This window comes from Podarcis gaigeae (genome assembly GCF_964106915.1).
Source record: "Podarcis gaigeae genome assembly, chromosome: 6".
NCBI classification, from domain to species: Eukaryota; Metazoa; Chordata; class Lepidosauria; order Squamata; family Lacertidae; genus Podarcis; species Podarcis gaigeae.
In genome coordinates, this window is record NC_139682.1 from 31,147,171 (window position 1) to 31,171,006 (window position 23,836).

General features: G+C 39.3%; 2 protein-coding genes across 20 annotated transcripts in view; one reads left to right on the plus strand and one right to left on the minus strand.

Moving 5' to 3' along the window:
- LOC310848024 (rho GTPase-activating protein 39-like) overlaps positions 1-7,801 on the minus strand; it is an 83,121-nt gene extending 75,320 nt beyond the window's left edge. For 2 of the 6 annotated variants that reach the window (XM_083746472.1, XM_083746469.1), the window contains exons 1-2: positions 7,733-7,801; positions 3,029-3,270 (exon numbers count right to left, since the gene is read on the minus strand). In XM_083746472.1, the coding sequence (XP_083602598.1) occupies positions 3,029-3,270; positions 7,733-7,786 (296 nt within the window). In that variant the 5' untranslated portion in view covers positions 7,787-7,801. Of the gene's footprint in view, positions 1-3,028; positions 3,271-7,732 lie in introns of those variants that run through there. The other 4 variants (XM_083746476.1, XM_083746477.1, XM_083746470.1 and 1 more) reach the window with 4 other exon arrangements.
- A 6,253-nt stretch (positions 7,802-14,054) lies between these two features.
- Positions 14,055-23,836, plus strand: part of RBM39 (RNA binding motif protein 39) — a 32,097-nt gene continuing 22,315 nt past the window's right edge. For 2 of the 14 annotated variants that reach the window (XM_083746582.1, XM_083746589.1), the window contains exons 1-4: positions 14,092-14,395; positions 19,436-19,498; positions 19,721-21,290; positions 23,720-23,831. Coding sequence is in view for 9 of the 14 variants with exons in the window: in XM_083746589.1 (XP_083602715.1) it covers positions 23,821-23,831 (11 nt within the window). In the remaining 5 variants the exon portion in view is untranslated. Of the gene's footprint in view, positions 14,396-19,435; positions 19,499-19,720; positions 21,291-23,107; positions 23,832-23,836 lie in introns of all 14 variants that reach the window. The other 12 variants (XM_083746590.1, XM_083746587.1, XM_083746591.1 and 9 more) reach the window with 12 other exon arrangements.

The following is a 23,836-nucleotide window of genomic DNA, read 5'->3' on the forward strand; positions in this document are numbered from 1 at the left end:
TCTTCTTCTTTTGTCCCGATAAGCCTTTACATACTGTGAAGTAATAAAAGCAGTTGCTGTGATATTTACTTTGGTCTTGCTTTTAAGAACATGTCTTCCTTTTTCCTCACACAAAGCAAGTGAATCCCATGGTAGTCAGGGAGGATTCTTTTCAAGGATCATAAACAACTTTGATGTAGACAGGTCACAACATATTTAAACATTGTAGCAATTTCAAAAAACACACGTACAAAGCATTTCATTATCTACACTGTTTTACACATGGAGAGGCTCACTCTACAACACTGATCTCTGACTTTTCTATATTTATGGTACACCTTCTGGAAGCTTCACTTTTAACCTTTTTAATAATAATAATAATAATAATAATAATAATAATAATAATAATAATATGACCCCTTCAAACATAACTGTTGGCCCACAACCAGCACCTCAAACATTTCAATGAAGACATAATTTTCAAAATGTCAAATGGTGAAACCAATCTAGACATACAAATCACAGCAGTTTATCCTGAATTTAAGAGCTGTAAATATATGACATTGCTGAATCCCTCTGAAGAATGCACATGTCTCCAAGCAGAGTAAAAACAGTACATATTTGGTTTTCAATGTTTCCAAGAAAATGCTCCTATTCAAGTACACATGACCTTCACTTTTATCTTGGAAGTAATAGTTCTACATGGGAGTGGGTTACAAAAGAAACAAAAGCACACTAGCATAAAAGGTAAAAAAAAGTACAAAAAGATAAAAGGGTATATCCAAAAGAAGTGCACAAAGACCTTTCTAGTACAAACAGCTTGGATCAACATGTTTACATTGAGGTTTCAATCTTGTGCACACTTACTAAGGAGCAAGTCACATGGAAGTAAGTCCCAAAGCCTATATGCCCAGAAATAAACTGCACTTCTGCACTAAACAGCAGTCCCCCATGTCACACTGGGAAACCAGTTTGAGACACACACTATTGATTGCCATATACCGTATTTCCTCTGTGTGAGTGTGGTGACTGTTCTTCAGAGAAAAATGCCAAAGGCATATTGGGCATGAACTCTTTAATTTGGGCAGTTCTTTGGATCATAGCCCTATGTTGTAGAACAGTGGTTCCCAAACATTTCCTCCATGGACCAGTGGAGAACTGCCAACAATCTTGGCAGACCACTTAATTTTTCTACCCAAGGTAGAATGCTGTATGGTTTTAAATTTGTTTTTATTACTTCCATTGCATTTTACTATATCACAATTTTAATTCCATAAAATAAAATTTAAAATATAACAAGATTCCTGCATTGCAGGCGGTTGGACTAGACAACCCTTGTGGTCCCTTCCAATTAGACAATTCTATGCATAAATAATAAAATACAATGCAAGAAAAAGAAACAATAAAAATAAATTTAAAAATCAACAAGAATATTTACTGCGGACCACAGTTTGGGAACCCTTGTTGTAAAACAATTTACTTCTCCATGTTTTCTAAAAAGTTGTGTTCTGTAAGAGTACATTATCAAGTAAGGATATACTAATGATAAAAAAATGAGTATTGGTATATCTTTTATTGGTCCAGCAACTTCTGTTAATATAAGAGTATGTGCACACATACAAGCTATATTTTTGTGTATCTATACTACTCAGAAAGTACAACTACAAACACATGCACACTTATAAAAATAGAATCCATTCCATTAAAAAGTATCAGGTTGCCTATTTTGCATTCCATATTCTGGCACCAACAGCGCAAAGCTGCCAACATCACAGAAGAGAGGCTCGGAAGGTCAGTGGCTGATCAGCCAAATAAAATAGCCTCCTGACTAGAACTGCTAGATCTGTATACTAACCTATTCATGGATCCCAGCATAGGACAAAAGAACCAAATGGGTGCCTGTCCCAGTCAATACATAAGATACGACTTTTCCAAGTGCATGATCAGTCCCTATAGAAGCAACACTACTGTTCATAAACATGTGCATGGATTGCATGCATCTATACTATGTTCCACTGCAGTTTAGAACCCAAGACCCTGTACATACATCCCCGCATGCCAAGTTGGGATGGGATGGGAAATGGAGTCCCAGTAATAAGAAGGGACTTGGTGACATCCTACTGCATATGTCAGCCACTGCATACTTGGGCTCTGTAGTAGCCCTAAACACATGTGATTTCTAAAAGTGCCCACTCAAGATCACAATGCAGATCCGTTGACCTTTAGCTACCTTTGTCACGCTCACAACCAGCGTGGTTAACTTAACTCAGTTATGCAAAGGTGATCTTTCCAGCGCTTTTCCGGTCACGGTTCTGGATGAAGCAGGAATTGCAATCCTTGTTAACTACTGGAAGTATGGCTGGCACCCGGAGGCGAGAGTCATTACAGTATTTGCAAGTGTGCAAGGCTGCAGTCTCAAGCATGATGCACCAGCGCATCATCATCCATTCTTCGCCTGTAAGACTATATGCCCCCACCGGAGCAACCACCGACATAGCGCGGTAATCCGCCGCCGCCTAAAGCCACTCACTCCCACGATAAGTCGACCAAAAACCAGAACATGTGAAAATGCACCATGCCACCTTCGTGGGGGGACACTTAGCCGGTCTGTACCGAGGCGGGGGGCGGATTAAACTTCATTTCCAACAGGGTCGCGCAACTATTCTTTCACCACAATCCCAATACTTTCCCCTCCGCCGCCGCCTCCCGCCCATTGTCCCGCTCCCCTTCCCCCAGTTTTAGGAAATTCCCTCAGAAGACCAAAGCCGACTAAGAGGAGCTCCCGAAGAGCGCCAAGTGCCCTTTCGCCGTTCATACCCCCCCAAACGGGACGCCCAAAAGTTCCCGCACACTTTTCTTTCCTCCCCTCAGCCGCGCGCTCGCCGGGGAAAGGAGCACGGAATGGCGGCGGAGGCTTCTCCATACTTTTCCCTGCGTCTGGGGCCCAGCCCTGCGCCCCACCCAGCTCAACAGGTAGGGAGGCGAGCGGTCGGACAGGCGATCCCCTCCGTCCCGAAGTTGCTGGCTGGGATCCGACGGCTGCACTCACCTTTCCGCCATGTCCTCCGCTCGGGCCGCGCCGCCCGGGCTTCCCTCCTTGTACCCCTCCGGCTGAGCGAAGGCTGCTGCTGCTCCTGAGCGAGTCGGGATCAGGATGTGAAACCCGATCCCGCCTGCTGCCGCCGCCGCCGCCGCCGCCGATGCTGCCCCTCCCGGCTTCCCGTGGAGCGGAGGGACCCCGCTCTCCAGTCCCTCTGGTGGGGAAAGCCAGCTCAGGCCTGGTAGTGAAATCTGGAAAGAAAAGCGGACCTGGGATTAAACATTAGCGAGGGGCCGCGGGAGTTTAGTGTGCTAAAAGCGCTTGTTGCTCCTTTCCCGAGTCGGCGAAGCTTTATAGACGCGGCAGCAGACGGTCGGTTCTCCTTCCCCGTCAATCGAAGGTCACGCTTTTCAGTACTACATGCCCAAATCAAAACCACCTCAACTTGTAAACCGTTGTAATAACCACTTTTCCCCCTAAGAGGTAGTTGAAGAGGAAATATTTCATTTCTTTTTGCTCTTTCAGAGCATGTTTATTTTATTTTATCCGTTTTAATGATTGCCTAGACAAGCAGGCGGTAATGGTTATTCTGGATTAATAAGAAGCAAAGTGTCTTTACACACAGGCATTCTACTGCGCGCATTAGTAAAGAAGAGGTATTCATGGTTCGGTGATCACAAACAAGGATTAGGCATGAACTAAATTTGGAAAATGTGTGGAAATGTAACTTTGGGGATATCTTTATAACTTGGTTCAGTATTGCCTCCTTTTTACTTCAGATTATCCAAACCACTTGGTTCTGTTCTTGCAGTCCCCACATAGAGGGTGGGTGGGATTCTCAACATTCTTATCCCTATAAATAGAATAAATATAAAAGGATAGTTGAAGTAATTTTGGGGATACAGAATCTATATTAAATGACCCACAGTAAAATTATCCTAACTTCTCAGGTATACACTGCACTATCAACATTACAGTTCCCATATGAGGAATATGGAAAGCTATTTCACTTTACTGTTTTGAACATTACGATTCATGTCAGAAAATATATGCACAAAATAATGTGTATGTGATGGTATAAAAAAGGTAAGTACCAGTTTGATGGCAATATATTGTCACACTTAAGGAAAACATCTAATAAGAATATATATATGAGACATACCTTTGCTTTATATAGTATGGAACTTTCTTTATAGAAACTTAATAGAACTATGTCACTGTGAAATTAGGATATTTCATACAGTTTATTGGGAACTCTGAACATAAAAGAATTTTCTTCCTTAGAATTATGCTGTATTATTTCCTTATGAACAGCCTAATAAGGAGGATGTGTTCCCCAATTAGTTTTCTGCCAGAACACTGCTCATCAAGCAACAGGGCTGTCATGCTTGGAAACAGGTGAAATAAAGTATTTATTGTGTTCTATGGTTTATGGGATATAGAGCACCATATACTGTGTTCTATTGCAATAAAGCATATCTGCATCACTGATATGAAAGGAGAGTGCTGTGTGTGGAAACCCCAATGGGACATTTATTGAGACTCATTAAACCACAATAATTCAGGCCAGCATCCTATTCTCACTAACAAGGTCTAATGGCCTTGAACAAGTCACTTGACAGCCAACTTTCTTCCTTAGGAAAGCATGCCAATTATTGTGGACTTCTTTCAAATATAATGCAATTGCAGCCCCTGGTGGCAGCTCTTTCCAATTAAATTACAACTCTCATCTAGTTAGCCTGGCATTATTTTTTTTCGTGTCAGTAAAAACTTGAAACTAACTTTGGCATATTCTGCATAAGAAACTTTGAGATCCATATACTTTGATAAACTGAACCCCTCAAATATTTATTCCCATTTTGGGAGACTCACTAGAATTGTTTTTCAGGGGCTTTGAAATAGAATGCTATAAATAATATATTTGTTCAAGCATCCAGGTAACAGTATCTCAAACAGCATAGATCACAATCCTGAAGATTGACAAATAAAAATATTTAAGCTCCAATATTACAGTTGTACCATATACACTGGTGGGGGACATGCCGTGCTCCTTCTGTGGTAGTTTGTCCACCTTTGGTTCCCACCCTGCACTCAGCTCTCACCTGTAGCTCCTACAAGCTGCCAGCATGCAACAGCGGCCCACCCCCAGGTAATGGTTTAACTGGCTGGCTAAACCAGGTGAGAGTAGTCAACGGGTCTCAAACCCTCAGTGAGTTAGGGACCTCCCTGCATGCAAAGACAAGCTGCAGCAGATTGCAGTGGACTTGACCAATAGTGGGTTCAACTGTCAATAACATGGATTCTACTTGTGCTGTAGAGGGGAGGGGTAGATGGGGCCCAGAAAGGTAGCCCATTTAGGGCAAGGAAACACTGATCCTAAACCTCTGCTGCCTTGTGGGATATCTTCAGGAGAAGAAAAGGCTAAGGAGTAAACCTTACACAAATCTGGACCGGAGTCCCTAAGACAGTTGGATGGTGTTTTGTACACTGCCTTTTGTCAACTCCTGCAGCCAAGCTGGTGACAGACACATTGCTCTGCCTTCCTTTGCACATCAGCAAGGCTGAGAGGGTGGGTGTTATCATCTGAGCAGGCCAGGACCTCCATACACACTGCCTAGGCTTGTGTCCCAAGGAGCTCATGTTGGTGCTGCTAATGCAGCTGTTTGACTTCTTTCTTAGAGGAACATTCCACTGTCTCTCTAGACAGATTGATGCCAACAATTATTCTCTGACTAGCAGCTTCTGAGAGAAAGCAATCCCAGATGAGCTTGCATTTGGTGCCAAATTTAAAAGATGACAACTTGCAGAGGAACAATCGGGTGTGCTTTCTAAGGACCAACAAAGGTCCTTGTTGGTCCTTTGAAATTGCAGCTTTACCTGTCCAACCTGACCTGATATCAGATGTGGTGACAGATGTAGGAAAGGTTGGTATGACTGGGGAAACATGGTATTGTGGGCCAAATTAAGATTTCTGGTGGGATTAATATTGTCTTCAGGCCAGAAATTCACCATGCCTGTAAGAGGATAAGGTGTACATGTACCAACATGTAGCATTGTTACCAGACCCATCAAGTGTCCCTATTTTCCAGGGACATCCCTGATTTAGAGAAGCTGTCCTGGTTTCTGATTTGATCCCAGAATGTCCCACTTTTCCTTAGGATGTCCCTAATTTCACCAGAGAAATATTGGAGAGTATGGAGTTATTTGACCCCCAAACCGTCTGAAGGCAATCCTGTAGGGAAGTTTTTTTTAATGTTTAATGTTTTATTTATGCTTTTATATTTGTTGGAAGTTGCTCAGAGTGCTGAGGCAACCCAATAAGATGTGTGGTGTATAAAAAATAAAATTAGCATTATGGAATGGGACGTCCTTATTTACATCAGAGAAATGTTGGAGAGTATGTGTTACTGGAAGAGCTCCAGTACTTAGTTGCTTTTGAAAAATGAAATAGCTAGTTTATAAACTTTGTTGAGGTACTCAGTTCTGCTGTGCTTTTTTTGGTTATCATGTGTATTCTTTGCTTTTTAGTGGTACACTTTGTGTTTTGGTAAATTATTTATCAGGACTTAGAGTCATATTGTGAAATCCTTTGGAATCATTGGGTACTATCTTATGTGCAACGAACTGTAAACAGCTCAATCAGGACATTCTTTAAACTATGTCTGCCTAGATTTGGTTAATAATTTTAAACTGTTTCCCCTCTGTGTGAGAGGTTTTGTTTTTTAAACCCTCTGGAATAGGCAAGGAAGGAGAAAAAAGGATTGCCTCAAGAGCTGGAAAGCTATGGTTTATTTTAAAGAGAAGATAGAATTGTGTTACACAGTTCTGTATGTTAAATAATTCAGGTTTTTCCCTAAATGCCTCTTAAAAGCCCACAAAGGGGAAAACAGCTTATTAGGGTAGTTATCATACAGAAGAGTACAAGCCGTCCAAATGAAAATGACATATTCTTATAGCTGCCAAAGCTCCACCCCACCCTATGCTTTGGCTCTTAATTCATAAATCTCTTCCTCTGGATAACTTGTGCATACACCAACACAGGATAAAATAAAACTGCTTAAAGCAGCTTTGCTTCAGACAGATCCTTGTTGTGTCTCCTGTTCCCCTACAGCTTACCCTGTTTAATTAAAAACCTCCACAATCTGTCCAGGGATGCTACCCTCCCAGGGATAGAGTCATTTCTTAGAGATGAGCTTGTCCAGCTGCTACCTGGCCTATGTTCAAGTCAAGAGCCAAGAGACTGGTTAACTTAAAAAACAACAACTAAGGCTGTAGTCCTCAGCTTTTTTTTTTTAAGTGCATCCCACTGAATGTAAAAATAACCAGTCAGCTTAAATAAAAATAAACATCCAATGTTTTAATTTTAAACATATATTATTACTTCATTAATATAACACCATAATCAGGAAACAATATTTTCCCTAACTTAACTTGTATTAAAACAGATTATATGTAAAATTGTATTAATTTTCTTAACATAATAACATCTTTGTTTCTGTGCTCATCTGTATGAATGTGTTTAGTTCAAATTCTAATTATGTGTTTTGTATCTGGCTTTACACCAGTAAACCATGAAGAGGTGATTTTGGCACTTAATCAGCATATTAATTAATAAGTAATTTATTTATTAATTTTTTTAAAAAAATCACAGGGTTGTATCCAATGTTGCATGCACTGAGTTCCACTCACAAAACTGGACTTAGCCTTCCTCACCTCCCTTTGTGCCCCCTGCCTATTTTGCTTTGGAGGACCCTCCACCTTCTGCATTTTGAGTGTGTGCTGGGGGCTGCAGGGAAAAAGAAATAAGGGTGATGTTCTGTTGAGTAAGTGGAAGTCTGTTTTGCAAGTAGAAAAACAGCTTCAAAGACAACTGTAATAAACAAAAATCTGCCCTTATTCCCATATGGGGGACACAAGAGCCCTTACAGAGCCCTTTGTAGGTTCTCCATTGGTCGGATAAAATAACAGAGGCCAACCAGAGAATATTGAGAAGCAAAGCAGCTAGTAACCCTCATCTTTATTGACTGTTGCAACAGGGTGCTCCCCCTCACACACAGGAAAGGAGGAGGACCCAGAACCAAGGTGTGCCTGCCCTTATATAGACATTTTAAATTCCCTGCCCTGGAGCTCAAGACCACGCCCCAGATACATCATACCTACATCACAGAAATCTGAGTGCGTTATCTTCTGTCTGGCAGGTTACTTGTTAATGGTCACTTGATTGGATTGCCTGGGGAGCCTGGCCAGTCTTTTGTAATGATAAATATTTAGTTCCTGAGCCAGGTCGCCCTATTCATACACAGACATACCCTTAAGACAGGATTTGTGAACAAAAAGACAATGGGGAGGCTTTTCCATTTTCCTTCGACCTTGCAGAGAAATATTTGAGGTCAACTGGGAGGCATAAAATGGTTTCAGGACTTTTTCTGTGGGGTTATGAACATTTATTTATATATATATATATCTCAATATCACAACCTTCCATCTTCATTCATAAGCATAAGCACAGGAATATATTAAGTATATACTTGATTCCTTTTCTACTGTTTTATCTTTAGCTAAAGAGTTTCCTTTTAATTCTCTTGTTTGTTTTCAACCATTTGTGTACTCATTGGTTGAAACAAGCAGGTTTTATTATCTATGGTTTGAAGCTGTCTCATTTCAAATAGTAATTAAGATTAATCACTTTAAAGTTTGGATGTAACACAAAACTGTGGTTTATTGAAAATAAAAGCCAAAGCTTATAAATTCCACTTCATGGTTGCGCCAGAGGAGAAGAGGGGAAGATGGAGGTTGTGAACCTGAGGCTCACCTAGGCACATTCTTGACACAATTAACCATAGTTCAGTGTCATGTCTACAGTCAGACAGTTAAATTCCCACAATGGAAGCTAATCATTAGGATATCTCCCACCCCACCATCTAAAGGCAATCTACTTGCATAGCCTGACATGGCTGGACAAATACATTTTAATGCTTTAAACAAAAATGGTTGTGTGAAGGAAAGAGACCCGCAGCCCTGCAGATTTAAGAATGAGCAAACTGGAGTTTTCTGTCTGAAGTTAACTGAAACTAGGACTACAGCCTGGGGAAAGTGGTATATGTAGACACAAGTTGCTCTTTGCTGTTATATTTGTGGTGATGCTATTTGCTGAAGCTGTGTTTTTACCTCCACGGTGCTTGTGTATTTGTAAATAAAGCAAATATTACAAAGGTGCTATATGTCTCCAGTACTCCCTAATAAAAGGAAACTATAACCTATAATTCTACTCCTAGAACTTCTGACTAGTTGTGAAGGTGGGTCAATCAAATCACAGTAGCAGCATACAAATGTCACATTCTTTGATCTTCCAAACAATGATTTTGGAGGATTGGGAAGAAGCCATGTGCACCAAAGTGTTTTAGTATTGAAATATTTCCAAATATATACAGTGGTACCTCGGGTTACATATGCTTCAGGTTACATACGCTTCAGGTTACAGACTCCGCTAAACCAGAAATAGTGCTTCAGGTTAAGAACTTTGCTTCAGGATAAGAACAGAAATCATGCTCCGGTGGCGCAGCGGCAGCAGGAGGCCCCATTAGCTAAAGTGGTGCTTCAGGTTAAGAACAGTTTCAGGTTAAGAACGGACCTCTGGAATGAATTAAGTACTTAACCTGAGGTACCACTGTAAACGAAAACAGCTTCTTGTCTCCAAGAATAGCTGATATTCAAGTTATGAATACATTTGAACAAATAAAGTACCAATGATACTGTTTCCCCACACCAAATACTCGTTTAGCCTTGATTATGTTATATTTCCCAGTTATTCCAAACCCATTTCCATCTTTCCTCTGAAATAGAAGTGATCAGTTTTTATTCCATTTATTTTAGAAGGTATTCACTGTATTATTTAAAGAAATCAACATATCAATGCTACCTGGAAGGCCTTTTATTTTTTATTTAAAAAAAATAGTTTATTGCTTTTTCTTAAAAGAGAAAAACATATTGGAATAAAACATCAACCACCCATACGTGAATTGCAGAGCGAACAACAAAAGGAAAAGGGAAAATAATTTGCAGCCACTAAAATTTGTCAGTCTTATTAAATACGTGTGTCATACAAGAGACTTCCATGTGTTCTTGGTGGTTTGCAACCATGTTCAGTGGATGTTGCATACACAATAAAGTCGTACCATATTATGTAGTCGGTAGTGAGTCTTTACTAATTCATATCTCCTTTAAATGTGTCATTAATATGTCCTTGATGATTAGATCCCATGTCTGTGCAAGCCATACTTCAATTAAATCCACATTAAGTGTCCCCCAGTGCGGTGACTATAGTGGCTGTTAGTAAGTTCATGATACACTTTTTATCTGAGAGGTCCCTGAAAGGCCTTTAGTCCTCTATTTAACAAGAGATTTTTTAAAGGGCAAAGTTTTCTCAATGGGCCAGAATTTCTCAACAATGTTCTTACTGAATGCCTGGTTTGTTAATACTGAAACAAAGGAGCCTTAGTGATGTGGTTCCCTTTTTACCGTAATTTGCCATATCCTCATACTCTAAGTTTCTGTGGTCAACTGTTTCTTGGCTTCACTCTTATACAGTGCTACCTTGGGTTAAGAACTTAATTTGTTCTGGAGGTCCGTTCTTAACTTGAAACTGTTCTTAACCTGAGGTACCACTTTAGCTAATGGGGCCTCCCGCTGCTGCCGCACCACCAGCATGCAATTTCTGTTCTCATCCTGAAGCAAAGTTCTTAACCTGAGTTACTATTTCTGGGTTAGCAGAGTCTGTAACTTGAAGCGTCTGTAACCCAAGGTACCACTGTATATGTAATTGTAATACTGTAAGCCTGCCACTTGCATGCATTTAACATTTTTTTGCCATGTGCATTCAGCTTTACGCACATGGCAAAAAAATTAAGATATTAAAAGGGGGTGGAAAGTGGGTGGGGTTCTGGGGAAAAGACTTTGGCAAGCCTATCTGCTATTGAACCCAATGGATTTTGACAATACACAATTTTGCCTTTAGACGCAATTCCTGGAATGTAACCTCTGTATAAATTGTGGGCCTACTGTAATTCTTGTTCTATGTCTCAATGGTTCTTCTCCCCTTTTCATCAGATCTTGAAGGTCCTTAGCTTTTTACTTGGTCTTTTCCCACTTGTAGCTGTCATCTAGTCTTGTAATAATAGTAATAATTCCCATGCCAATAATCTGCAGCTTTGCTTATATTCTCCTAATTTATCACTCTGTTTAAACTCTCTTCCTGCTTGCAACTGTTTCTCTTGCATGATTTTACATCAACTTAATCCTTCTAAAGCTGAACTTTAGTTTTACTGTGTTTTTATATGTGCTGTAAGCTGCCCAGAGTGGCTGAGGAAACCCAGCCAGATGTGTAGGGTATTATTATTAGTAGTAGTATTATATCCTAGATCTTATAAACTTCTGAGTATCTGTAGCCTTTTCTCATTTCACTCCACCATTATGCTGTTTTTTTATTTTCTAATTTATTCCTACATTTTCATTAAGTGTTCCTGGACTGCTATAATTACCTAAATTAATGACTTTGATGATATTAATCAATATGTTGTATTTGAGAGACTGATAAAGCTTCTGCCACATATGTCTAATTAATCTTGCTAAAAAATGGAAACACAAAATACAGAATTTAGATTTATGAAGTAAAATGATTCACCAGCCATTATTGGGCATGCTACCAGGTTTACTAAACTAATTATGTGACTCATACCTCCAAGTAAGAATTATTATGGCATCAATGCTAATCCTACTTACCTGGGTGTGAGCCTTATTAATTCTAAGTAAACAAGGTTAGGATTGTGGTGTAAAAGAGAATGTCTAGCATTTGAATTTCAGGAAGTTTGTGAATGCTAAATATAATTTTGATTTTCAGTTAACTTCCATTGTCTTTTGTTTGGGATTTCAATACAGAACATTAAATACAGTTGAGTAGGTATATCAGGCAATAACGGAAATATTTATATAGAATTACATTTTTACATATACTATGTGTAAACCACTTTTAAGATGGTTTAAGTGCAATGTATGGTGTGGACGTGACATTTGTTTCATATTTTCCTATATAGAGTTACTTCACATCTCCTAATGAACTGTTGATCGTGTGTTGGCATTTAGTTGTGGCAGCTGTTTGTAACAGAACACATCTCTGGCAGAATCCAGAACAGATGTCCCAACAAATGCCCACTCCTCTTTATTCCTCTCCCCATCTTCACGTTTATTGCTATGCTTTTTAATTTTCCTCTAATGAGTCTGTCCCCATTCTTCATTAGTTCTTAGCCATACTCTTTATGGAGTCTGCTCTGGAAAATACACAAATTCTGTGAAAAGCAGGTGATCCAAGATGACCATTTGGTGGACTATCTCTGTTTCCCCCCTATCCCCCCATCATGGCATCATGCCTGAACATTTACCCAGGATGTGCAGGAAGAGCAGTGCCAGTGGTGGCAAGCTAAAATCCATATAAGTTTAATTCTGGATACATATATATGTCCAAAGCAAAACTTCTTAAGTAGTAAACAAAATAAACAAAAACTGTTCTGTTTGGTCTTTGCCTTTTGGTGTCATTTTTGTAGCATCTCAGAAAAAAGCATCAATTTTTAAATCAATCAGTTGATTATAATCATTATACGTGGTCTGCTGTAAAAAAGATTTATCAAGTGCTACTAGCAGATTAACTCCTCTTTAAACAGAAGATAATATACACAAGTCAAGTAAACATGGGATTTATTGGATGATATTGATTGCACTGAAGGGAGGTGAAGACACCTAGGCCTGAAGTCACCCCCCCACCAAAGCAGGCTCAAAGCTTCTCAAAGCTTTTCAAAATCATTTTCTCAGCAGCGAAGCATCAGAAACATTCCGCTCTGCTGTAACAAAGGTAGAGAACAGTCCATTGTTTCTCAGGCCTTTCTCATGCCTTCTGGCCTTGCTAAAGAACCACATTGCAACTTGCTTTCTGTCCGGAAACCATGCCAGAACAAGAGATTGAAACATATCTGAACACTTTGAAATTCCCCCCCTTTCCTGGGAAGGGCACCAAGAGTCCCAAGACAGCTTTCTGTTCATGCTCAGAGGAACTCATGGGGCAGGACTCTGGAAGGAGAAGGAGGGATCTGGAAGGGGTATATATGCTTGTGCACATGATTGTGAACTCGTGCATGCTTTTTGTGACTTATCACACTTGCTCCTTCTACCAGTTCATGGATGGTAGAAATAAAAGCCTTTTCTCTGAAACTATGCCTTGAGTGTCTGTTGACTCCCACTTCCCTTTCCCAGGCGCAATATTTTTCCCACCAGAGAGCAAAGCCTCATAAGGCTACAGCACAAACCAAATGAACAAGGCACTTTTATGGGAGTTGCCAACATGGCCTACCAAAACATTCCCTTTTTAAAATGCTATTATAACTTTACCTTTAGCTCAGCATGAACATTATCACGTTTAACTTATAATACAGTATTTATAATATATAAGTATGTGTACTTTCATAATTATATTGCATTTCACTGTCCAAATAAGTAATAACATGTTGGACTTCAAGGACTTAATCCTGATACGTAAATATAGTTGTTAATCAGTATAGGTCTCTTTCAAAGGTACTAGCAGCCCATACGTATAATGAAATGTCAGGGAAAATTAAATTTGCAGTTAAATTATTGAGCTTACGATAATATGCCCACTTACCTGGGGGTAAGCCCCATTGAACTCACTGATACTTACTTCTGAATAAACATGCCTAGAATTGCACTGCAAAAGAATTATGCCTGGAATGAGATTATTTTTTGACCCATAGGCTCAGCACTTAACCTTTGAACCTTTTATTGTGACGCTCGCAGAGCCTTCTGTTCTCGCGAGAGTCTTAGGCCCCTGAGGGAGACGGTGGTTCTGAATGAGGCTACACAAACAACACGTTACTCTCGCGAGTTACTAGGCGCGTTTGTGCCTTTCCTCGCGAGATGTGCTTGGCAGACACCCGCCATTTGCACAGCATCCAGCCCTCTTGTGCCGAGATCTCGCGAGAGCCCGTGCGGAGAGCACTGGGTGTCCCCATATCTCCAGCACGGACCCTCCTCCAAGCAGCAGGACGCGGCGGGCGCCATTTCAGGGAGCAGTCATTTCTGCTAGAGCCGAGTCCGAATCTCCTCGTTGAGGAACTTGCTCGGCTTTGGCCTTATCCGTAAAATATCTTTTGAGGCCTAGATTTTCCCCATCTCTCTTTCCCGTCGTTGACGGGGTAATTTTGCCGTTGGGGGGCCTACTTCCCCACCGCCCGAAACATCCGGAGCCTGAGGTAGTTGCAGCAGCCGCCCTCCTCACAGACACCTGAGCTAGAAGCGGGACCCCCAGCAGCGCAGGTAACTGCCTCCGTCTCTTTGAAGGCCTCCTTTTTGAGGGGCGACTCGAGGGGCCGCGCGCTTTCCGTAAGGCCCGGACGAGGCCCTGCTTTTGCGTTGGGCCTTCTAAGTGGCGGGCCAGTCTCGTTTCGCTTCCCCCTGGAAGCGTGCGAGCCCGGCCCGACAGACTCGGTGTTCGGTTTTTTGAGGCACAGTATTCGCCTCTTGTTTCGCAACGCGTTGCCAGTGGCAGCGGGGTAGGGGGAGGGTAGGAAGGGGAAGTCGACTGGGACTTGGTTATAGGGAATTGGCTTGTAGTCTTAACACGTCAGTTTTCATGGACCCGATCGACTTTCCTCAGCTTCACGGCGATCGGACCACTTTCCAAAACACAAGATTTCTAGCCACTTTTTAGTTCATATGTTTTCGTGCCAAGCGCCATAAAACTTTGTGTTGTGTGTTTACGAAAGGTTGATGCCGAGAGCTAATAAGGGCAGTTAATAAAAAGCCTACGTAATACATGCTGGAAGGAAAGTAGGAAGACTTGTTTTCTTTGTGTTTCCCCCCTCCCCAGGCATATTGGGAGGAGGAATGAACTCCCCCTTTTCTGCAGAGTTTGCAGTTTGTTTAATTACAAATGCATGAAAAGCGTGCAAGTTTAAGAGTTAGAATCCTATCAGGATAAATGGATTCATTTTAAGTAAAGTTTTCCATTTTTTCATTCTTAAATTATTAAACCATCAGTTGGCAACCAAACAGAACCTTTATATTGAATAAGATCATAATTCAAATTTTTTGTTATGTAGTTTATGCCTCTTCAAACCATATCTGAAATTTCATATGCCAACACTTCCTTAACATTGGTCTACTCAGAGTAGACCCACTGAAATAATGAGACTTATTTGAGAATGATTAACATATATTCTCCATAGGCATGTCCTGGACTGGACCCATTGCATTGGGCTTGAGCAGTTATTTGGATTCTGGTCTGAAAGTCCACACTTCACACAAGCAAGGGATGAAGCAGATTGTTTCTAATGTTCAGTGAAAAGTAAATAGCTATGCTATTGTTAGGATAGCCACACTTACTCATAATTTTCCATAAGCGTGTAAAGTCATTATTGTGACACATTTATAATGTTTGACATCATCGTTCACTCTTCTACAAAGAAAGAAAACAGACATTTGACTGGTTTTTTGATAAAGGGTCTTGGATTCAGTTTTAAGGGACTGAAACCATTGACTAACAAGTTTATATTATGTTTCCATTTTCAATAGGATTATTTGTTTTGAAAAAGTTATGCTTAATGTAGCAAATTTTAGACAGTGTCAAAATGTGTCTCAAAAAAAATGTGAAATGCTAGAAAATAGCAGTGTTCTTTAAAAGTTGAATATCTTGAATTACTTGTGTAATCAGTTTCTTAACCCTTAATTATACAACTATTTTGGCATACCTGCCCTAAGTTAATATGGATACCTGTATGTCCAACTTGTACAATCGGACAGTAATATTTTGCATCTTGTGGCTATCCAAAATCTCTTTAGCAAATTTAAATTATTTTATATCATATTTCAGTCTTCCAAAAGGGCCCCCAAGAACAGCTATGTTTGAACAATGAGCTATACTCACTAGCAATCATTAACTTTGCCTAACCTTTGGGCAGTATTATTCCTGTACTGTATTGGTGTTAATGTAATGGGAGGCAGAGAGAGAATGTAAGTTCTTGGCTTAATTAAGATTTCACCAGGTATTTTCAGCTCCTGTTCTTAGTTACCTGCCTCCACTATTTTAGGTTTGTCTAATGATTTAGTTTGTGGTTTGGCTTTGTTAAATTATAGTAAAAGTTCGGTCAGAGTTAGGTTTTTGAGTTTCGTGCATTTTTCAAATTTAAACTGGGATAGAATAAATTTTGGCCAAACCTGTTTTTTGCGTACAATAATTTCCCTTGTGCCAGCATGTTTTTTGCTTCTGGGGATTTTCTCATGTTTCTGAGTTTGCTTTACAGAGAAGAAATTGGTGTACAGTATCTTAAAATTTATGTTATTTGTTCTACATTGGGTATTTCTGGCATGGCATTACCATTTTACTTACTGGCACATCTTCTTTAATAAATGCAAACTTGAAAGACACTTTTCCCAAATGCATCCAACTCGACACATGCTAAGCAAAATACATACCTGTTGGAAATCAGAAGTAATGCAAAGCAGATAAGCTTGCACTAACTACACATTAGTTAGTACTCTCCACTATCTTTAACTTCACTAGTTATCAACACAGTGTTGTATTCTCTGAACTCTCACACTTAAGCAGTGGAACTTCCTCTCCCTTTCTTTCTCACGTTCCCTTCACATTTGCTCTGAGGGCTCCCCAACAGTGTTTGAAATACCCCTGGCACGTTTTGCGACTGGCATGGGTCCAATTGTGACCATATGGAGATCTCTGGATGCCAGGCTGGCGACTGACATCTCCATCTGGCTGGCCCCTCCAGCTTTCTTTACTAGGTATGCAGAAGAGCTTTTTGCATTTATATCTCACCCTTTTCTCCAAGGAGTACATGGTTCACCCCTCTTTAGTTAATCCTTACAACAACCCTGTAAGGTAGGTTAAGAGGCTGTGATTTGCCCAAGGTCACCCAGTGAGCTTCATGACGAGTGGGGATTTGAACCCTCATTTCCCGGATCCTAGTCCAAGTACCCAACACTGGCTTCCTAGAGTGCTTCTGCTTTGGGGCAGCTATATAAATTAAGTAGGTAAATAAATATGGGGAAAGCAAAATATCCCTTAGGGAAGCATCTGAAATACTTTACTTGAAGCTTCAGTTTTATTCTGGACTATTTTATTTGATGTTTTAATGTGCTGTAAACCACTTTGAGATTTTTTTCTTTAAAATATAAAGCAGTACAGAAGGGAAATGAATAAAAAGTAACAAAAATAATAAAATTCACTGCAGGAAAAAAGGTACCTAGACATTCCTATGTGGCAACCATAACCCAGGTTTAAGATGGCATTTGGTGATTAGTTTCTAATGCTCCCCCCCCCACCTTCTGAAGGAGATTTGGGGGTCTGCATGTGTGAACAGGAGAGGGAGCAGTTTTGTTGCACAAGTGGGAGTAATTACGTGAGTGCAATTATTATGTTGCTTTCAACACTCTTTGAAACCCCTAAAACAATATTACTGTGCTGTATAAAAGCAGTCATAAAAAAGTTCAGTGTTAGAAATTGAGATATGAAAGCTAGGAGCTAAATGCCACGTTAAACCTAGGTTGAATCTCACTTTTTTAATAACAAGAATACAAAGCTGAAAATGAACTGCAGCTAAAATATTATGTTCATTTTTCACATGGTCTAGTCCTTCCCCTGCCCACCCCCTAATATTCTTAAGAGGGTCTTTTCTCCATTCTTCAGAGAGTAGCTGAGAGTAGTCTACCCATAATGCTTATTATAACAAGCTCAGGATTGCTGATACCTTGCAATTGGGGAATCTGCAACAGCTGATTCCATATGAAATATTTTCTGGGATAGTTTAATCTGTTTCGAATTTTTGACCCAAGGAGTCAATGATTCATGGCAGATTTCAGGTGATGGGAAATCATCAGATTCATGAGGAACTTCTAATCTGAAGCTCTATTGAGCTTTTTTTCACCGCAGGGATGTTTCTCCCACACCCTGGAGGTAAGGCAACAACACAAAATGGCTTCCCTTTTATAATTCTGCATAGCTGTATCCACTGTTGATTTTAGGGAAATGTTTTCCATCAGTCAATTTTCAACCTTGAGCAAACAGCATTTACAGTAACAAAATGCTCAACCAAAAATGTTAGAGTATTCCAGGAACAGTTTTATGGGAGGGTATATGCATATATGCATTTTCAAGAGTTCATTTTTCAAAATGTGGTTAAACAATTGGAATTTCTTGATTATTGTTATTTGTTACATTGAATTGATAATTGAATTGGTTCCAAAAGTTTGATATTAGTGCATATCTGGTTTAACAAGAGTATGAAATGCTCTTGCTTGTTTTGCTTTCAGCAGTTGCTTGGAGCCTGCAGCATCTGTGTTCTTGCCCACTGACAAAGTCTGGGCTCTCCATGATAGAGAAATTGAGAGAGAGAAACTGTAACCTGAGCTGAATATCATATTTATTTTAAGAAATCTTTACCTCTGTTAGTCAGAAAGCCAACAGAGAATTATAATAGTTTGTTGTTTTTGAAAGTCAAATGACTTGGTGAGGGGTTTTCAGCAAATTATTATCTTAATTACACAGGTATTACTAGAGCAATAAAACTTATTATGGCTATTTGGAGAAGGGATATTTTAGTATGTTTTATTAGCAAATATGCTTCTGTTTATGTATGTTGGGTAGGTATTTACAAAAGTAATTTACAAACATGGGAACCGGGTTTACTTTTTCTCTGGATAATAGGAAAACTGCGTAGTTTTGTGTTTGGCTGAATGTGTTACATGCTTCCAGAGACGGTGACTTTTTGCAGGCATAATGCTGAAGCTGTGCTTTAGTGTTACAGGATTAAGCCTAGCCTCTCTTTGAGCTCACACACTTCCCTCTCCTCGAGCATAGCTACACCTAGGAGATTATAAGTTATCACTTGGAATTTTAGCTGAACTACAGTTTAGCATGTTTGAACCCTAAGCTCTGGTAAATCTTATCTATAGTTAATGAAAGCCAGCCTGCTATGGTTTGAGGTTGGCTTGTTTCCATCAGCCATAGTTAAAATTAATCACAGTCAGTCCAGAGTTCGGTAAAACAAAAGCTAATGTTAATCAAAAATGGAAATGAACGCTTGTGGACACTGGTACCTTTCATTTGCACTAGAGGAAGAAGAAAGGGTGTAAAAAGTAGGAAGAAGCTTGGTTCATTCACTTTAACAGTGTTATGTCAAAACTGACCTAGAGTTTCAAGAATGTTCAGAATATAAATCTATGAATCATTTGGAAGTGTGGACTGATGCAACTTTTGACACCATCAGAATCACCAAGCTCTTAATTTTTGAACTAGTCTGGATTAGTACATGCTTGACTAAAGGAACTTTTTCCTCTTTCTAGGTGTCGTGAAAAATGGCTGATGATATTGATATTGAAGCAATGCTTGAAGCTCCTTATAAGAAGGTGAGAAAATATGCTAATAAGGGCTTTATCACTATTCATTTAGCATTATTCATGAAACTACTGCTGAACTGTAAACTAACATCCCCGGAGCCCTCATGATTTATCTTATTGGACGTGCGTTACGTGTATCTTACGAGTAACTATATGCTGTTAATGTAATTATATTGTGCAGTAGTTTCACTTCAGCGTGATGAATAAATGCCCATCTATCTCTCTTTGTAGACTTGCCTAACGATATCTCACCTCTACTCCCATGAATTCACCTTTGATTCCAGTGTGAACTGTCAATCATAAGGTAGTAATTGAGTGACGTATCGCTGTACCGTGGTCCCCCTAGGTAAAAACAAAAAAACAAACAAACGGAAAACACTCCTAAAAACTACCAGCTCAATTTTGGATTAGCAACAAGGTGAATGCAGTGGTTTGGGCAAATAGCAGGGTTCCAAGAATAATCTCTTCCCCAAGTTCATGGCAAGCAAATACTTAGACTGCTTAATGGAAGAAGAGTGACCTCTTTTTTAAAAAAAAGATAGACGGGTGATTAATCTTTAACAGGACAGGAGGCAGTTAACTGTTGTGCGAAAGACCTTTCCAAAAATTCTTGGATCCCTGAATAGTTCACATTTTAGTATTAGTAAAACAAAATATTGTTGCAGTCTACCATTCGTTGTGACAGAGTACTCTTCTATTTATTTAATTTAGCAACTTTGATATAATTTTCTACATTTCTGAATATTTAATACCTAGCGTCTAGATCTAAACAGGCAGCAAATGTATTTAGTTTTTCACTGGATATTGGTGAAACTATTAAATTATGCATGCAGTAGCACTGGCTTCACAAATCTATATATACAAAAAATTAGGTAATGTAGCAGTTGAACTCATGGTGTAACTGGTGTGATAACTACAATAAACATAACAGCAACTATTAGTTCATTTTGAAGTATGTTTAGTACAGCTATGCGGTATGAGTTTTGAACAAGTGTTTGTAACCTTTTAAATTTTCATGTTTAGTTTTATGTAATATTTATTAGCTATGTAACATTTTGAAACAAATCATAATTTGTAATGTTAAGAATCTTGTGTGCTAGTTTAACATGGATATTTTCCATGTAAACAGGTATGGAAATAGGGAATATTTAGGCTGGACTGGTTGGATTATTGATGACTGACTTGGGAGTCGACGTTACTAAAGCAGTGTGAATCCCTGTTTGCTTCAGGGCGAGATGTGTGACAGAGGTGGCATCAAGCTCTTACAGTCCCAACCCTCCAACGAAAATGGGCGAAGATCTCAGGACTGGCATCGGTCACAGGAAATCGATAGTGGCTGGCTGCTAGCATGGCCACTTGGGGCTTAGGCAGAGATATAGCCTTGGTACTGGTCAAAGGGATTATAGTACATGAAAATGTTTTAAACGTGAAATTTCTTTTTACATTTTATTTATTTAACCACTTGAGTGCTGAAAACTTCAGGATAACTTTAAAGTCACGTAAGGAAGCTTGTACGATTTAAATATATTTTTAATAGTAATTCTTGTATTTGTAATTGTATGACTTAACTATAAGCAACAAAGTGGTTAAACAAGTCTACATTAACTAGTAGCACTCCATATTAAATGTAAAATAATTTTAGTATTAAAATTTTTGTTTTGTATTTTCTTATCCCTATTCCCATTACCCTTTTGACCACTTGAAATGTTTCCACTTCGTCCTCACGATGTTCTTCTATCAACCCTGCTTAGGATGAGAACAAATTGAGCAGTGCCAATGGCCATGAAGAGCGCAGCAAGAAGTAAGTATCCGTTGGTATTACTGAATTTGTCGTTATTCCTAGGAAACATTCTTGGCAGCCAGGCCCTCTTCCCTCAGTAATATTAGTGTTCTTCAGTTTTTAAGCAAATAGAATATTTTACTCCCAACGTAAACTTTTGAAAGAGACAACTAGAATCCTTGTTCAATTCCAAAAATTTCCGCCGGGTCATCTTTCAAAAGAAATTAAATACAGCTAAATATATAGTCTATGACAGATACATAATTTTAGATTTTTGTAACAGTTTACCTAACTTTTAAAAAAAACAGTTAAAAGGTACATTAAAAGACTGATGGCATAATATGTCTGCTCAGAAGTAAGTTCCATTGCGTTCATTGGTGCTTATTTCCAGATAAGTGGACATGGGATTGTAGCCCAAGTGAATCTGGTATGAACTTTTTAAGGTAAATTTCCAAATGGAATAAATTTGACTGTGGAATCTTGGGTCACAAGAACTTGTATTGTTGAAGCACCTTGGAACTACTTTAGGCTAGCATACTTATCTTTCTGGAATGTTGAGAAGTATGTGTGGGTTGGTTTAAGGTGACTTTTAAGCTAATTCTGTAAGGTTGGAGTCACCAAAGAACAGTCTTTGCCTCGAGTTCCAGCCAGTCATGCCTCATAGTGGCAGGACAAAAGAATAGTGTTTGGCAGTATCTTGATAAGCTATTTGGAAACACAGTGAGAGTTGCTGGTTTCCACTAGTTTCTTTCCTCTTCTAGAAAATGAAAGCAAAATATTTTAATATAACAGAGAGGGCTAATGAAACAGAACTGGAATAGTTCTAAAAACTAAATTAAATAGTTTTCCAGTGAGATGATCTGCTTCTTTTAAATAAAAGGGAATCTTGGGGTCAACTTGCATATCCTTTCTTTAAATATCTCCAGGGGAAAAGCAGTCAATTTCTGAGGCATCAGTTCCTTTGTTTAGCAATGGTTAGCTGAGAAAACAAACAAACAAAATACCACTTTAAGCAAAACTGCCTTTGCATAGGACTGTGCTTTTCTAAGCAATAAAAACTCAAATGCTAGTCTTTTACTGTGGTGGAAAACAGAATCATTTCCCCACTCCCTGCTGAACAGATCCTTTTTGGATAGTGGTTTGTTTCATTAATATCAACAGTGACTAAACGTTTACTTAAACTTACTGCTAAGAGACGAGAGAGCACAAGAGACTGAACTTTGTTCTTAAAAAGAATAATATGTTTCTTCCCAGAGCTATCCCATCAAAAAACCACTACTGGAAAAGTACAGTCTACTCTTGCCTTCTGAGAGCATGTCTTTGCTACCTGTGCAGAATGTGGTCCTTCTTGTGGAAATGAGAGGAGTAAATTAATGTTTAAAAATGTGCACAATATAGAAATAAGACTCATTTTCCTAAATTGCACTTGGGGAGTATCTGAGGTAGATTGCCTTGTTCATGTAAAGACAGCTTGTATTGGGAAGGTAGATAGCTCCTTTCTCTTTGCAGTATTTGATAGTGGAAGTAACTGGAAACTTCTAATTTCCTTTCCCTGGTGGTTTTACTTTTATAAAGTGGAACACAGTACATAGAAGAAGGAGTCATGCTTTATTCTCTCTTATCCAAATGTAATGGTGTTAGAAGGAAACCAGCTTCTCTACCAGCCTTGTTGGCCATTTTTTTCAGTGGATGGTGTCCCGTGGTGACTATCAGCTGTTGAAAGGTTATTTTTAATTATTTCTGCTCCCCCAACCTTCTGGAGCAGATTTAGATAGTGTGTGGGGTACCTTAGGGGGAATGGGAGATTAATAAAACTTTTCTCTCCCTTCCATTGACAGATTCCCTTTTGTCTGCTGACAGTCTCCACTGGATACCACCCAAAGTGAAAATTTAAATACCCTGAATAATACTATTGTGGGCTTCCTGGCTTGCTTTTATTAGAGAAAAACCCCTGTTTGTTCATATCTTAAGACTGCAAGCCACAATAATAGGTTGACGGTGTTGTATGAAAAGTTAATAATGTCATAGGTCAGTGGGATAAGAAAGAGGATTTACTCTCAAAAAGGATGTGTGCTTTTTTACAAAAGCTCACAGTAAGTTACTTTTCAGAACCTTTTTAATTCCTTTGTAGTAGTTTACTTGAGGAAATATGCATTAATATTTCATTAAAGCCTTTTGGACCCTTTGCTGTACTAACCTAACTGCAAGGCAGCCAGAAACTCATGGTCTTACAACCACAGCAGGCAACAAAAAACTGGCTGGACAGTCTCCTTTTTATTAAATGTTATCTTGGTGGGAAGATGTTAACTTAGCTTTTTGTTGCTTGTCCTAGGTGTTGAGGAATGTTCTGCCGTCTCCTGTCACCCTCAAGAATTTACAAGAGACTTTGTTCTGTCAGCCATTGGGTGAACAGGGAAAAAGTGCTAAACGTTTTTGTTTTTTTAATGTAGTTTTATGTAGCCTCACTGATCTCATGGGCTAAATCTGGGATGGGGAACCTGTGGCCCTTCAGATGTTGCTGGACTACACCTTCCATCCCTGACAATAGGCCATGCCAAGAGGGTAAG